At 51.8% G+C, this 16,922-nt stretch overlaps 1 protein-coding gene across 1 annotated transcript in view; it reads left to right on the top strand.

Annotated features, from left to right (window-relative positions):
* The window catches only part of LOC116950644 (uncharacterized), a 47,472-nt gene that overhangs the window by 12,597 nt on the left and 17,953 nt on the right, over positions 1-16,922 (top strand). The window contains exons 8-27 of the mRNA XM_076068507.1: positions 98-273; positions 662-758; positions 993-1,204; positions 2,025-2,144; positions 3,206-3,310; positions 3,909-4,115; positions 4,702-4,825; positions 6,588-6,760; positions 7,340-7,452; positions 8,267-8,435; positions 8,754-8,844; positions 9,137-9,337; positions 9,954-10,014; positions 10,454-10,531; positions 10,941-11,113; positions 11,494-11,520; positions 11,874-12,023; positions 12,793-12,838; positions 13,215-13,295; positions 16,647-16,916. Coding sequence (XP_075924622.1) covers positions 98-273; positions 662-758; positions 993-1,204; positions 2,025-2,144; positions 3,206-3,310; positions 3,909-4,115; positions 4,702-4,825; positions 6,588-6,760; positions 7,340-7,452; positions 8,267-8,435; positions 8,754-8,844; positions 9,137-9,337; positions 9,954-10,014; positions 10,454-10,531; positions 10,941-11,113; positions 11,494-11,520; positions 11,874-12,023; positions 12,793-12,838; positions 13,215-13,295; positions 16,647-16,916 — 2,674 coding nt within the window. The remainder of the gene's footprint in view (positions 1-97; positions 274-661; positions 759-992; positions 1,205-2,024; positions 2,145-3,205; positions 3,311-3,908; positions 4,116-4,701; positions 4,826-6,587; positions 6,761-7,339; positions 7,453-8,266; positions 8,436-8,753; positions 8,845-9,136; positions 9,338-9,953; positions 10,015-10,453; positions 10,532-10,940; positions 11,114-11,493; positions 11,521-11,873; positions 12,024-12,792; positions 12,839-13,214; positions 13,296-16,646; positions 16,917-16,922) is intronic.

Genomic DNA, 16,922 nt, shown 5'->3' with positions numbered 1-16,922 from the left:
AGCAATCATGACTGAGTGGCATGCGGCTCTAGCACTGTGAGAGTTACAGCCTTCTGAAGGCCGCTGACATGGATTTGAAATGTCTCCTAAACGTAAGGTACAAGGACAACGTGTGGATCCATGAGGACGCTCGGCACCACGTCCGCGAGGAGGCGCGCTCCGTCTCCTCGCTCTCCGTGCTCCGGGTGGCGGCACCGGACGCCGGCACCTACAGCTGCCGGGCCGTGAACTCGGCCGGCACGCGGCAGTGCCAGGCCCGCCTGGAGGTCACAGGTGAGGCCCTGCGCCTTGACCGGCCGCTCACCTGTGCGTGCGTGCGCACGAAGTGAGTCGGTTCACGCTGACACTGTACTCAGCTCTTTCACAAAAAAATACAAAGGTCCCTGTGGAGACCCCAAAGCAGCTGGGGGCAAGAACTCTATGTACTGTATGCTGAACTTCATTCGTACAGTACGTAGTCAACCGTGCTCATCGCAGGTGGGTGAGTGCAACAATGAACTCGCCGACCTGAGTTTGATTCCTGGCCACGGCTAATGTCATTTGGTGAGCTTTATCAGAACCCGATCGTGGTTTTCCACAAATCAACGAAGTACCTGTTGCACCGTGTGCGCACGTGGACGTTTCACTGACGCCGGTTGCGGTGGTTTGCGATGTCCAGCAGAGGCGGCGTGGGAGGAGGGCCCCGTGCGGGCCGTCACCGCCCCGGCCGCCATTCCCCCGGCGCTGCCTGCGGACGCTGACAGCGACGAGCAGGGCGAGTAAGCGACACCACCTACAGTGTTACAGCCCGCGGTCTCTCCACTGCTGGGTAGTAATTACAAATTGTATAGTGGGGGCTCCCCACGCCATGATTGTGATTGGGTTTTTACTGCTGTCAGTGTTTTGTTTTTATGCACTGTATATATTTATTTTACCTCTGGTGTACAGCGCTTTGAGATTACCAGTTTGAAAGGCGCTTTATTAAACTGAGTCACCGTGGCCTTTTCCGAAAGTACGAACTTGGGGCGGATCCCGGAGGAGAGGGAGTCGGACCCGGAGCTGGGGGTGCTGCCCGATTTCGCTCGGCCGCTGCTGGACCTCGAGGTGGCCGAGGGCGCCACGGCCACGTTCGAGTGCTTCGTGTCCGGCCACCCCAGGCCGGCCGTCGCCTGGTTCCGCCAGGGCCAGCGTGTCGAGCCGTCCAGCGGCGTGATCATGGAAGACGGTCAGTGTCGTGCTCCTCACGCGTACCGATGTCCGGCGTGCCGTGCGCGTCGTGTACGCGTCGCGACGTCACGTCCACGTCACAGTGGCGAGTTGTTAACGACCTCGCCTGGTGTGCAGGAGGTCGTGGATTTGATTCTGACCCTGACGACTGCTGCTGCTGTATATTTGGAGAGTGCGTGTCTCTCTCTCCCCACGGTCACGTGGATTTTTCCCCCCAGTCCTCCAGTTTTTCCTTCCACATTTATAACCAACACGCGTTTTAGGTCACTTCTGAAAAAGAGCTTTAGCGCTCAGTGGGCCTTACCTGGTAAAATAAAAAAGTTTCGTTTAGTATCACGTGGTGATGAACGGTGCACGTGCATCCCGAGATCCCACCGGAGTGCTGTACAGCAAAAACCGTAAACACCAAAAGTGTTTGTGAGCGCCAATTCGTGTCCTACGCACATCCACAGTACACCCCTTTTCGTGGGTCCACTGCTGGATGAGGGCCCTCCCCATACCAATGTGGGTCGTGAGGGTCATTTGACCATACTTCACCATGCTGGCCAGTGCGGGTTAGTGAAGGCGGGGAGTGTAGAAGTTGGGGCATAGTACAGTACAACAGTGGGTTTTGCGTAACCGCCCATCCGCTGACGTGACCCCGCAGCATCCCACGCCGCCTGTATTGCGCGCGACGGTCGCCCATCCGAGGGCTATCCAGGCTCCGTCCCGCTCAGCCCCTGATACGTGCCGACACCGGACGTGGGCCGTGTGCTCTGGCCCTGGACCCCGCGCTCTCGGCATCTTCGCCCGCTCTCTCCCGGCCCCTGCGTCCGCAGGCAGGGACGTCTCGCGCCTCGTCTTCCGCGCTGCCGAGCCGGCCAGCGGGGGGGTGTACAAGTGCGTCATCTCCAACAGAGTGGGCAAGGCCACCGCCTACGCGCACCTCTACGTCCGCGGTGGGTGGCCCGACGGGCCTTCGAACGCCCGACGTCAACGCTTCAGACGCCACGATGGTGTCCGGCGCTTTGCCAGCCCCCTGCTGGACTCAGGACTCCTCGTGCCGTTGTCGTTCGTGAAGTTTTGATTGGCCGTGCTCCACCCTGCTGCTCGGTGCAGGTGATGTTAGGGGCCGTCCATAAATGATGTCACGCACCTGGTCGGGGGGGATGGGTCAGACATTTGTGACGATGTGTGACGAGGGGGGGGGGGGTTTGAGAAATGTGACGTCACATCGAAATGCGCAACTTTAAATAAATATAGACAACACGTTCTACTTAATTAAATAAACTTTTTAATAAATGTTTTCTCCTACAAGATCAGAGTGCAGCGCCACATTAAATACGCACTACAATGACAATAGTTTAAAGCGATTTGAACCATATTTTATATTTTTTTTGGGGGGGGGGGCAGGGCTTTGTGACGTCATATTTGAGCGGGGGTCTGGCTTTTTGTGACGCCGTGTGACGAGGGGGGTGTCAAAAATCGTACAAAATTGCGTGACGTCATTTATGGACGGCCCCTTAGCCATGGCTGAGAATCAAAACTGAAGTGTGCAGCTCAATGCACGAACCATGACAATACCGCCGCTGGTGTAGATTCAGTGTGTGAATTATGCCACGTGGACAGGGCAAGAGTCTAACTGCTGATGCTGAAGGCCATGCCAATTGTCATCTGCGTGTGTGGCTCCGAGCGGTCGTGTGGGGAGCGGTGGTGCAGCGGTTAGCGCTACGCTGCGCTACGAGCCCGGCGACCCAAGTTCCATTCCCGCTCACGGCCAACGCCGGTGACTACTTTCTGAACCGGTCCTGGGCCTCACCTAGGTCGATTCAGTCTCAAATGAGTACCTGACGTGGTGTGTAAACATCGCCACTGGGGAGACAAAGGCGACCGGGCGTGGTGCTGGCCACCCACCCCCTCGTGTGCCGTGCCGGCCTTCAAAGGTGTTCGCTAACAGCACTTGGCCCCAACGGTCTATTGAGGCTATAGGGGGGATCTTTGTCTTTGTCTCGTGGCTCAGAGCTGAGTGCAGAGCTCCCAGAAGTCGTGCCCCATGTGGAGAGCGTCACGAGCCGATCGGTGGTACTCGCCTGGCACGCACCCAAGAAGATCCACCCGTCGCTAGGTAACAACAACCTTGCACGATGCGTTATCAAGCAATTAGCGGAACTTCGCGTCTCTAGAGATTTTAAAAGACGAACGGGTCGAGTAACGACTTTAAGTAGCAATGAGCCATAGCGGCTAAACCTGTAGCTGTAAAGAAAAAAAATGTTTCTCACAAACTCAAGAGATTAATTCTTAGCACGCAATACTCCTGCATCACATCAAAGAGGAGTCACTTCAGCTCACATTTTGAGGTGGCGCTCGGTGTGTAACCATGCATCATCAATCCTTCCTATGAAATAGTTTCTTACGCCCCCTGGGTACACGCGCCCAATAAGACGTGTTAAAATAAACTATTTACAACGAAATCCAATCGTTTATGAATGTCACGTTCAACGGAGAAACATTAGAGCTACACAAACTCCCTTCTGAAGCCCTCTCGTGGCCAGCAGAGCTCGACATTGACATTTAGCTCCCGACCACATTGCTGCCGTTACGCAAGAACAGACGAGGGGCAGGGAAAACTCCGTGCAAGCAACAGAATTCACGCAATCTGTGCGGGCACAAAGCATCACGGCCGCCCCGTTTGCCCTCGCCGACCCGCCGCGTCGTCCTCGCAGAGCCCGTGGCGTTGACGTACACCGTGGAGTGCCAGGCCGAGGGCCGGGGGGACTGGAGCGTCCTCGAGTCGAACGTCGGCGACGCCGGCGTGACGCTGGAGGGCCTGCCGCCCGGGATCGCTCACTCCTTCCGCGTGTCGTGCGTCACCCCAAAGTGCTCGGGGCAGCCGTCGCGGCCCACGGCGCCGGTCACGCTGCCGCATCACGGTGGGCGCCGCGGGTCTCTCGTCAGCGCGGTGCCCCTCCTCTCGTGATGCTCATGAACACGTTATTGAAACGCGTAACGAGCGAGCTCGTGCAGCTCGGTTGCTCTCCGCGTGTTTTTGGGCACCGTTGTTGTTTCTCTATCGTTGATCACTGTTATTTTAGTTGGGTATCTTTAATGGGATCACCTTGTGCTCTATCGCGATAATAATAATAGCGATGCAATTTGGGCACAAGAATTCAGGAAATAAATTACCGCGGGCCTGCGGTGCGGAGCATCGGAGTATTGTCATAACCTCGGGTAAGGGGGCTGTGCGGAGACGCTGACGTGTAACCCAGACCCACCTTGCCTTTTACAAACCCCCAACGATGCCCACTGATCTCCACGCATCGCGGATTGGGTTCCACGACTGTCACTATCATTGTCCCTGACTTATAGACGCACGTGGCGCCCTTTGCGAAATCAAAAAGCCAATCAACGAGGAGGCCGAATTAATATTTTGCAAGCAACCGCAAAAAAAAATCGAGAACGCTGAGACGGGGGAGGACGTTGCAATACGCGTTGGCTTGGGTGTCCGTGTGTCCTCAGCCCCGTTCCTGGAGGAACCTCCGCGGTTCCTGGAGAAGCCGGAGCCGGTTTACGGCGTCGAGAACGGCCTCGTCAGCATCGGCTACACGCTCAACCACGTGCGCGCCTCCGTCTCGTGGACCAGGTGCGCCGCGCCGCCGCGTTGCCACCACGGGGATTTTTATGCCGTGACACCGCCGGCTCGTGGTTCGGGAGTAAAAACTCTCGGCGAGCGTGGTTTTCTTTTTTTTCGGGTTGGGCCGCGTGTCGAGCAAATTGATCGCTCGAGTTCTCGCCAAGTGTGCTGCTGCTGTGGGCATCTTCAGGAGTTGAATTGGGTTCGGTTATCAATCCCCACATCACTGAAGTCGACTCCTTCCTCAAATGCCCGCTGGTAAAAGCTTGGGAGAGTAAATGCTTGGCCCACTCTTGGATTGCGAACGATCGTGAAAACGTTGCATTGGCCAAACGTCCCAAATATGAAACCCTCCTGAAAACGATACCTGACACTCGGCAAGGCGTGCTGGAAAAAAAAGGCCAAATTATTATTCTACAGAGCAATTGCCAGAAATATTTGGGCTATTTTCCCAATCGCTTTTTTGGCAGCTTAACTGACGACGCATTAAATTAGCCAACAGAGATGACTTTAGCTCACCACGTCTGCCATCTTGCCAAGTATACATATAGATGTTATACTGATGCTAACAGTCTAAAATGGAAAAAAAAAGTATCTGTATATTTTCAGAGAAGACAAAGGCGTACTCTCGTGCGTAGGGTTTCGCGGTTGTGCTGACGTTGTTCGGCGCAATGTCCGACGTTTCGCTCCACATGCCGGGAACTCCATGAGCTCTGCGAGCTGCCTGGCTCAATAAATCAGAAATTCACTTCCAGAAGCCAAACGTGGATCAAACGTCGGACATCGCGCCGATCAACGTGCGGTACAACAAGACAATGCGACGGAGAGCAGAGAAAGATGTTCTATTTTATTCAAATATTTGCTATTGTTATTACGACTTAAACTTGCAGAGAACCCGTTTCTATGCAATGGAGTATACGAGACAACTGTCATTTGCATGTTCTTTTTGCAATCCTGTACTTGGAGCACTAAAACTTGAGTTTTTTTACGTAATTAAATGCCAAGATAAAATCTATTACAAGTTTTTTTTTCTTCTAGGATTTAAAGAGTCTAGCGACATAATATTACATTCTTAGCAGCACGAATTGACACGTTACACACATTTTACATGAACCACGTCAGTCTTCTATTCCACTCCCACCTCTTCGGTGTCCCTATATATATACATCTTGCGAACTACGTCATCCACCCACTCAAGTCCATTCAGTGTTTGTTACACGGAAAACCCCATTTAGCCAGTTACCCAGCTAGTTTCGGTGGCAAGGGCCCACAGCCACCGACAACGACAGTCACTGCTGGGGTGGCGGAGAGGAGTCCAGCAAGGAAACTGGGACGCCACGGTGGCTATGAGATGTTAACTACCTCACCTGGTGTACAGGAGGTCGTGGGTTCGATCCCAACCCTGACGCTTGCTGCTGTATATTTGGAGTTTGCGTGTCCTCCCCGTGGTCGTGTGGATTTTTCTCCTGGTTCTCCAGTTTTTTCCTACACAATTAGAATCAACACCACGTGTTTAGAGTATATGGCTGCTATAAATTTCCACGCGATAAGCCACTTGGTTGAGCTATCATTTGTGGCCAGGTCGCTTCTGAACAAGAGCAATGTAGCTGATCAGTGGGCCTTACCTGGTAAAATGAAAATAGTTTAGTTTTACGTGGTGATGAACGGTGCATGTAGAATCCTTTTTTCCGATCAGCAGTACCATTGTGTGATGTTGACGGATTGCGACACCGTCCTCTGGGCGCACGGAACCTTCCGTGGACGCTCGCAGGGACGGTGAGGCCGTGCGGCTGCACGCGGGCGACTACGGCGTGCGTGTGCAGGAGGAGGACCGCTACCTGCTGCAGATCCCCGCGCTGGGCCGCGCGCACCTGGGCGAGTACGTGTGCGTGGCCAGCAATGACCACGGGGAGGACCGCTGTGTCACGCGCTTGCAGCTCGCAGGTACCGGCGCGGGCGGGGGGAGACACGCGGTCGGCAGAGTCTCTGCCGCACATTCACCTGACTTCTTGCTAGGGGCCGTGGTCGTGGTGGTGCTGGTGATGGATAGGCCTTCCTTTTCTGTTGATGCTGATGGTGGATGTAATGTCCCACCACGTGCTGACAATCAGAGGCTCCTCCTGCACTCATCGTCGTCATCATCATCGTCCTCATCATCCTACTTAGGTTAACGATGGCCGTATCTCGTGTATATCCTCCAACCCCATTGGTTCCCATCCTGTGGTCCACGGACTTCCCAGGTGCTCCACGGGGGTTTGGGAAGCGCTACAAATCTTTTCGCACGACACCAAATAATTTTTTTGCACAACTATTTAGATGAATCTATACAAAGCAAGTTAATCATTTGTATGGCTTTGTAATTACCATACTTCTGTAGTACTGTTAATATTGAAAAATTATTTATAGGCGCAGGGGCAGTCAGCGAAAATTGGTGTGGAGAGTTGCCGTTGGTCCAGCGGGTCGAGAAAGGAAGGTCGTGGGAAGCACTGCTCTGACGCATGCGTTACTCCCCGTGTCCCTCAGAGCCACCGAAATTTGAGGACATCATGGAGGACGTGCAAGCGAGGCCAGGCGGCACGTGCAGCTTCACCGTGGTGGTGGACGGGAAGCCAACGCCCGACATCCTCTGGTTTAAGGTACAAACACCGCCCGAGGAAACATTGTCTATTCATAGTTATTTAATCATCCATCACTTGCAAAGCCAACATAGTACACGTCGTGTAACATTTACAATACTGTTATAGGTCAAAATACTAAACAAATCAGAAAAGAGTATGATACGTTCAGTAAGGCAGCTTCGCCATCGTCACAATCATCATCATCGACCAGAGTTAATCCACTACCGGATGCAGAAGGCCTCCGCTAGCGGCCGCTACCTCTCGCACTCCTGCAATGAGCGATCCCAACACGGCTTGCAAAACACAAGGCTTGGAAAGAGATCTTAATATTTCAAGTGAGATACTTTTTATAATTTCCTTTTAGTCATTCCATTCAGTGACTCTATATCTGCATTGCAGCTTTAAAATGAAATAAACATATTCTTGTAAAATAAAATTTAAAAAAGCAAATTATATATCCCATTTCAAATAATTCTAGAGGTGGCCAGGTGGCTCAGTGGTCAAAGTGTTAAGCAGCAGTGCAGAGTTGATACTTTCAGCCCAGTATTGCAATGCATATATATTTCGATATACACCTAATTTGACACGTTGCAGCCCTGGCAATTAAAGATATCGCCATAACTTGCCGTGCAATTAACGGTACTGTCAGGGGTCGCTCTACGGCATCCGCTTCCACGGGCCATCCTCTGGCACGAGAGCTCGCGCTGCTGTGCGAGAGCTCCGCAAGGGGTCCTTGTCTCGTCACGCGACGCCGACAGCACCAATAACGTTGGGGGTTGTGGGAAAAAAACAAAAGTAATCTTCATTTGCCGACCGTCACCGCTCTGCCCAGGACGACGCGCTGCTGGCGGAGAGCGGCCGCGTCTCGTTTGCGTACGACGCGGCCGCGTGCTCGCTGGTGCTGCGCGACGTGACGGAGAGCGACCGCGGCGTGTACGCGTGCGTCGCCAGGAACGTGGCCGGGGAGCAGACCTGCAAGGCCGAGCTCTCCGTCCCCAAGGGTGCGACCATTTCCCCCCCGCGGCAACAAACGCCGCGCTCCTTTTAGCGCATCCCCAAAAAGCAAATTGCAGAGAGAATGTGTTTAAAACACACGGACGCACAGAAATGTGTGCAAAAGCCTTTGTGCGTTACGTGCGCTATTTTTTTACACGATTGTGCGTGCTTTTTGAAACTCGTGGTTTTCTGGCCTACACTATTGTTCCGCTACGGTGGGGGTTCTCGTCAGTTAAAGAATCGATTGGGAAAATGAGTGTGTGGGAAATGACCATCGTACTGATCTCTCAAATGTTCCTGATCCTCTGTTGCGATGTCGGTAGCCAAGGGCGAGATGGTGGCGGACGAGCAGGAGCTCATGAGGAAGATCAGAAATCTTACGGATTACTACGTCGTCAGGGAGGAGATCGGCAGGTCAACTCTTTTCATCTTTACGCACACATTATTATTCTTATTGTCGTTATTGTTATTCACTCTTGAATTTAAACGTTCACCAGAACATAGATCATTGACACTGCGGAGGTCAAATGAAATCTGATAACGGTGGTGGCCTCGCACAGGGAGACCTGGCTCTGATCGAACTCGGGACATTTTTTGTGGCAAAAAGAAGGTTATGAACCCACGCAATTCCACCACCGCCATCTCAACCGCAACCACCCTAACCACCGTCATCGCCTCCACTGCCACCTCCTCCTCGACCCGGCAGGGGCTCATTTGCGGTGGTGAAGCTCGTGGTGGAGAGGGGCACGGGGAATCCCTACGCCGCCAAGTTCCTGTCGTGCCACGACAGGAAGCAGGCTGACGCGGAGCGCGAGCTGCACGTGCTCTCCCTGCTCGACCACGATCGCGTCACGCGACTCCACGACGCCTTCCAGACCGACCGCAAGCTCGTTCTCATCACCGAGCTGTATCCACGCTTCCGTCGTGCGCCGCCCTCGCTTGGGCCCAGCGGTGAACACGAAAGCATCGATGGATCGTAAAGATTTGGGAGAGAGTCAGTGGGCGACACGATGTGTGCCATTTTCGTCTTAATATTTTGCCCCTAATATGTAAAAAAAAAATCGAATGTGATTTTTCCTAAATATGTCAAAAAATATATAAAACGTGATTTTTCCTGCTCAAATGAGCATTGAGGCATTGGTGCTCATCTCCCGTTCACACCTCTGAGCCAGTGGAGGAGATTCCACGTTCCCATGGCGTGAGCGAGTCTATCGATATGACAACCACCGTTGATCCAACCAGCAACTAGGATTGGAACTCGCGGCCGTCCGTTTGCAAGCCGCTCGCTCTCGCCGCTGAACCACCTGGCCGGCCTTGATACGAGCATCCTAATCGGGTTGATCAGATGAGTAAACGACTCGGTTGCTTGGCCTGCGCCCCTCGTGTTTCCACGCGTACTCCGCCGCATAGTGGCAGTGGCGGTGGTGGCGGCGGCAGTGCCGGGTAGCCGTGAGCCCAAGCACGTGTGGAACGATGCGGCTCGTACCTCGGTTGATGTTTTACCCTTGACGACAGCGATTGAGCTGCTCCAACGAAGAGCTGCTGGATCATCTGGTGAAAAAGACGGCGTTCACCGAGCTGGAGGTACAGCACCATCAGCCACGAGGCCTCCACCCTGGCCAACTCCCTCCCCACGCAACTCTGCCCAGTCTCCTCGCTCTCTCTCTGCTTTAATGTCTCTCTGCAGCCCCATGCCTTCGCGCCTCCTTCATTGCTTCTTTTTCCTCCTTGTCTTGCTCACTTTCTCCCCATTTCCTTTGTATCTCTACGCTCGGAGACATCTGTTACGCGATGGGCGCATTACCCATGCGAGTTGTTGTTGGCTAATCACTGTTGTCCAGTGCAGTTCACGTGGGGTCGATGGGAGCGAGTTGTGGCTGCTCTGTGCTCTCATTCCGCACCGTACGTAGCCAACCGCACCTCCGATTAGCACGGTTGGCTACGTACGGTGCGAAAGAAGTTCGACATACGTGCAACACACATTCCCAAGCGATTTACTCGGAGCCTGTGCTCGCTTTGGCAGGTTCAGCCGTACATTTGGCAGCTGCTGGAAGGCCTTGACTACCTCCATCGGTCCCGCGTCCTCCACCTCGACATCAAGGTCAGCGCAGCTCACGTGCGGTCACCGCTCGGTGAGGGTAGAGGTCGGGGCAGGCGCTGTGCTGGACGCAAGGGGGTCCTTGGCCACCCACTTGCGACCGGGCGGCCTCACCGGCTGTCACCCTCCACAGGCCTCGCATCACCACGACCGCCTCAATGCACCGCCGTAGTTGTCGTTGCTGTTGTTGGACTCGATTTATACGCTCCCACCTCTGTGCCCCCCGCACCTTAACCAACCTGCGCCGATCGACGTGGCGACCATTTCGTCCAAAAGCTCCAAACGCCACAGTGCTGGGAGGCCCCCCATCCATCATCGGGTTCACAGAGGGGCCGCACATGCGGGTCGCGGGCGTGCGCGTCGCGCCTCACGACGATTGGCGGCACGTTTTGTTTCCCTCTCTTGCCGACAGCCGGCGAACGTGCTGATGGTTCACTCGGACGGCGACGACATCAAGATCTGCGACTTTGGCTTCGCGCAGGAGCTAAGGGAGGGCGAGGCCCAGCGCTGCCAGTACGGGACGCCCGAGTTCGTCGCGCCCGAGGTGGCGCGCCAGCAGCCCGTCTCCACGGCGACCGACATCTGGTGGGCGCCGATGTTACCCACTAGTCGTCATGGCGAAAAAGTGCCGGGCGAACTAAAATAATACGAACAATGATGTGTATTTATTTACTTATTTACAAAGTTTGCATAATCGTGAGAAGTGATGGCGGCAGTTTGGAGAGGCCTTCATCCGGCGGTGGATTGATCATGGCTGATGATTTACACATTCAATTGCTGTGATGTTAAACATTTTCAATGGAGTGATGCGTGTATTTTCAAGTAAGTTGAGTTGATTGCTAGGGTTTTAAAACGGTACAGGGATTGGTCTGCCTGTTCTTGTAAGTGCCAGAATCATTTTTTTCTATTGGGTTATTTTGCAAAGCTTCTGAACATAACCGACTGTACACGCGTATATTTTGCAGGCCTGTTGGAGTGATAACCTATGTCTGGTAAGTGGCCCTCGTGCAGTTACTTCGCGTCGAGTGAACGTGTGAGAGGCGACTCGCCCTGCCTACCGCACACTCACCACGGGGGTGGCCACATTTGACCATTTGTTGTGTTCTCTACCTCATTTGCACGAGCGCGCTGCGTAATATCAGATCGTTTGCATGATACATAACCGATCCATTCTCCCGCGAGATCCGACGCGCGTAACCCTGCACGCGGGAATCGGTTTTGATCCCTGAGGCGGCATCTCGGTTACCGGAGCTCAGCGTCGGCCTTCACGGCGTCGACGGTGCGACCGTCGCCGCACCGTTGACGCGTCCGTCTCGTGCGTTGCGACCGCCATGCGCGCGTGCAGCCTGACGGGCGCCTCGCCGTTCGTGGGCGACAGCGACCGGGCGACGCTGCTGAACGTGCGGGACGGTCGGATCAGCACGGAGCGCCCGCTCGAAGGGCTCTCCCCGCTCGCTGCCGACTTCGTCGCACGCCTCATGACCATCAACCCCAGGTCTCGAGGGGTTGTTGTTGTTGTTGTTTCTCGAGGGGTTGTTGTTTCTCGAGGGGTTGTTGTTGTTGTTTCTCGTGGGGTTGTTGTTGTTCTTTCTAGAGGGGTTGTTGTCGTTGTTGTTTCTCGAGGAGTTGTTGTTCTTTCTGGAGGAGTTGTTGTTTTGTTTCTCGAGTGGTTGTTGTTATTCTTTCTGGAGGGGTTGTTGTTCTTTCTGGAGGGGTTGTTGTTCTTTCTGGAGGGGTTGTTGTTGTTTCTCGAGTGGTTGTTGTTGTTCTTTCTGGAGGGGTTGTCATTATTGTTTCCCGGGTGGTTGTTGTTTCTGGGAGGGGTTGTTGTTGCTTTCTGGAGGGCTTGTTTCCTCACGCTTGCCGAGCACGGGGCCCAAAATCCCAGAATTCGAAACGGCATCAAGGATATAAAGGTGGCCCAGCGGCAGCGGGTTCACCCGCTTAGTCCACGGTTCGAATCCCGCGACCGCCCTGGTTATTTCATGCGGTTTGCACTCGCCGTAAAAAAAATACGACGCGCCATCCGCTTGACAGTCTGTGATCACATTCTCATGGGTCGGCCATTGTGTGCTGGCGACGTGGTCCAAATTAGAAAAATGACCCGCACGTTACACGAGACTCGGTGAGGCTTTCCTGCAGGGTAAAGCATGAAGAATGTTCCCATGCAGTCACTCCAGACACTTGTTTCTCTGTTATGTTTATCATTTATCGTCGTACCGGTGGGAGATTTAATTATAACAATATGTTGTCTTCTTGCACAGTGACAGGCCATCCGCTTCCGATTGCCAAAAACATCCGTGGTTCAAGGTGCGTGCTGTTTAACGACCCGTGATACAGCCATTTTCTTTTACGTCCCACATGACCGAAGCTTCAATCAATTAACAATTGTCACTTTTATTTACACTTTCTATACAAATGCCACGAGTCCTTCATCACACAAAGATCAGAACTAATTTCTTTAGAACAGCTTTTTGTGTTTAGTTGTTGTCCTTCCCAGCATGTCCTATTCGCACAGTTGGCTACGTAGGGTACGAAAGAAATTGAACACACATAGATACAAACAGGCCGCTGTAATATCAGTAGCTGTAGCTAGACGCGTTACATCGTTGTACACGGCCCGAACTGTTCCCTATAGCCAAACTGTTCTCTGCTCTTCAGTGACTGTCGTCGTAAATCTGCGCAGGCTGCCATCTCACCCCAGACCGGGCTGGTGAACATTGGCACGGACAGGCTCAAGTACTTCCTCAACCGCAGGAAGTGGCAGGCAAGTGGCAGTGGGTGGTAAAAGGCAGCAGGCTTTACCCTCTGCTCGTACGCCTGGCACGGGGTGCAGAGTTGGAACGGGTCGTGACCTTTCCAGGCTCGTTTTTTTTTGCCTGCTCCAGCAAATGGCTCCTCTGTCTGAACCTGGTGATTTGTGCCCTGGTAAAAATGTTTTCAGGTTTCGAAGTGATTACACGATCGGGAATATTAAAGCATTGTAGAATAATAGTCACGTGATTGAATTAATTTCACGTATGTTGGTGCAGAGGGTTGGAAGTGTGTTACAATGGTTTCAAGCACAGCACTATGGCCCTGGCCACTCGAGTTTTTCAGTCAAAACGTCAGTGGTCAAGTTACATGGGAACCCATCTTGGCCTGACACAGTGTGGGCAGGCCTGCATCCAGCAGTGGATTGACAGTGTCAAACAATTATTATTATGATATGAACTGAAAAAGCTATTTCTTTACTTGTTCACACTAAAATTTTGATTTAAAGCTTTCGTGACTGCAGGGATTCATATTCTTGGTTCTTTCGGTAAAGTCACGTAGGGGGAGGAGGCGATGATTGCTTTGTAGATTCTAATTGAGTAATTTACGAATCCATCTTCTTTGGTTCTTTCGGTAAAGTCACGTAGAATGAGAATAAAATTATAAATTAATAAAATAAAAGAACACAATAAAATTCTCACGACGTTTTGGCCACAACACAAGTGGCCTTCATCAGGTGAAGGGACGAGACTGTCTGGAGGACAGCGCTGGAGCGAACATAGCCAAGCTCAGACCGCGACCTTTAAGCTGTGTGAGAAGAAACAGAGCGCCTTGACAAAGGAATTAGCATAAAAAAATTGCATTTAATTGGCGGACTTAGCATGATGAACGGTGTAGAGGGGGTGAACATGTGCAGACCGGCGAGGGGGGGAGGGGGAGGGGGAGTTTACATATTGATGGTGTGAAAAGGGAATTTGAGCTGCTGCGAAAGTTTGGGATACCACTACTTGAAAAAATATACTATACCATTGAAAATTAGTTTAATGTTTGGTTCAGATAATTTAGCATTGAAATAGCTGCTTGATTAGCTTGTGACTGGTCACAGAAATGCCTATGTTAAAGTCAAAGCCTACACATCCACAGAGGCACCTAGTACAAATCAAACAGGAGAATTTAGCATTGAAATAACTGAGGGATTAGCTTGTGACTGGTCATAGAAATAGCTATGTTAAAGTCAAAGCCTACACATCCACAGAGGCACCTAGTACAAATCAAACAGGATAATTTAGCATTGAAATAGCTGAGTGATTAGCTTGTGACTGGTCACAGAAATGGCTATGTTAAAGTCAAAGCCTACACACCCACAGAGGCACCTAGTACATGGACGCCAAAGGGGCTGCAACCACTCGACTATCATATAGTAAACCGATGTGAAAAAACCTAAGTCTAAATTACATCAATATAATAAATGTACTCAATATATTCTTCAATAAGCTGAGCTATTAACAGTAACTGTATACCCAGTTACTGTAGCATTGATGGTGTGAAAAGGGAATTTGAGCTGTTTGATTTATACTAGGTGCCTCTGTGGATATGTAGGCTTTGACTTTAACATAGCCATTTCTGTGACCAGGTACAAGCTAATAACTCAGCTATTTCAATGCTAAATTCTCTTGTTTGATTTGTACTAGGTGCCTCTGTGGATGTGTAGGCTTTGACTTTAACATAGCTATTTCTATGACCAGTCACAAGCTAATCCCTCAGTTATTTCAATGCTAAATTCTCCTGTTTGATTTGTACTAGGTGCCTCTCTGGATGTGTAGGCTTTGACTTTAACATAGCCATTTCTGTGACCAGTCACAAGCTAATCACGCAGTTATTTCAATGCTAAATTATCCGAACCAACCATTAAACTAATTTTCAATGGTACAGTATATTTTTTCAAGTAGTGGTATCCCAAACTTTCGCAGCAGCTCAAATTCCCTTTTCACACCATCAATATGTAAACTCCCCCTCCCCCCCTCGCCGGTCTGCACATGTTCAACCCCTCTACACCGTTCATCATGCTAAGTCCGCCAATTAAATGCTAATTTTTTATGCTAATTCCTTTGTCAAGGCGCTCTGTTTCTTCTCACACAGCTTAAAGGTCGCGGTCTGAGCTTGGCTATGTTCGCTCCAGCGTTGTCCTTCAGACAGTCTCGTCCCTTCACCTGATGAAGGCCACTTGTGTTGTGGCCGAAACGTCGTGAGAATTTTATTGTGTTCTTTTATTAATTTATTAATTTATTCTCATTCTACGTGACTTTACCGAAAGAACCAAAGAAGATGAATCCTTGCAGTCACGAAAGCTTTAAATCGAAATTTACGAATCATTTTTCAAACTTAGCACATTTGGACCCTGACACCAGCAGACAGTGGCCTACTCTCGGGTATTACATCATGGGATCTTTGACGTCCACTGTGAAGCAGACAGCGGCATAGTGTGTTTACGGTTAATGCCACACCGTAGTATTAACCAGGCTGGTCACTGGATTCGAACCATGGACCCTTGCAACAAGTGGCGAATGCGCTCCCCCTGGAAGATGTTATCCCCCTCGTCTGATATACAAAAGGTTGTGGGTTCGACCCCGACCCGGACACCTGCTCTATATTTGGATTTTGCGTGCGTCTCTCCCAGTGCTCGCGTGGATTTTTCTCCAGGTCTTCTGGTTTTTCCCTCCATATTTAGAAATGTGTGTTTAGAGTATTTGGTTGCGAAAGCATGCCCACATGAAAAGCCACTTTTTTGAGTTATCATTTGTGGCCAGGTCGCTTCTGAAAAAGCTATATAGCTCAGTGGGCCTTACCTGGAACAAAAAAAATAGTTTAGTTTTAGTTTAAACACTTCACCGCCATTGTCAATCCTTCGCTAGATCAAGGCCTCCATGCGGGATTTCAGTCATGAGGGTTGTTTGACCATACTTCACCAGGCTGGTTGTTACAAATATAATTTAATTCTGACAACAGAAGCAACGAGTCTGGTTTTGGGAAGCCATCTTGTCCTCCCTGCGTTTCGTCGCTTCACTCGTTCCGGACCGATTACGAAATTGAATCGAAACTCTGTCACATTGCGTAAAATGTCGCGAATGTCTCATAGATTGCGAGCCTAATTAATAATCGTTTCTGTTGTACATACGGAGGGCCTGTACGCCTGTTACTCTACCTTTTTCCTCTCTCTCCCCAGTGTTGTAATAACATTCATTGCAAACCCCAGCGTTGCATTCGAGCTTTATCATGCGTCGCAGCAACCACAGCCGGTGGCGCGTTCCGTTGGAGACGGGGGCCCAGCCGTGCCACTAAACCTCCCTCCTCCCTTTTCCCCCAGAGTGCCCTCATCGCCCACCGAGCCAACATGGTCATGCGCTCCATCCCCCAGCTGCTGGCCGCCACCGTGGGGCAGCAGTCCCTGGGGGTGCCCCGGCACCTCGCCGACCCCTCGCTCGTCTCCTCCACCTCCGACGACTCGGATGAGGCCAACGTTTTTTCCGCCATGTCCGGTTTTGGGGGGGGCTTGAGAAGACCGGAAGCTCCGCTTGCTCCCTCCATGTCAAAGCACGCCGGCGCACCAGTGGCCGCGTGCGCCGCCCCGCAGGAGGTGTGA

Source organism: Petromyzon marinus, chromosome 2 (assembly GCF_048934315.1).
Source record: "Petromyzon marinus isolate PM22_M1 ecotype Great Lakes invasive population chromosome 2, UKy_Petmar_22M1.pri1.0, whole genome shotgun sequence".
NCBI lineage: Eukaryota > Metazoa > Chordata > Hyperoartia > Petromyzontiformes > Petromyzontidae > Petromyzon > Petromyzon marinus.
Note: the sequence above shows the minus strand (reverse complement) of the source record. Positions and strands in the feature narration are given on the sequence as shown.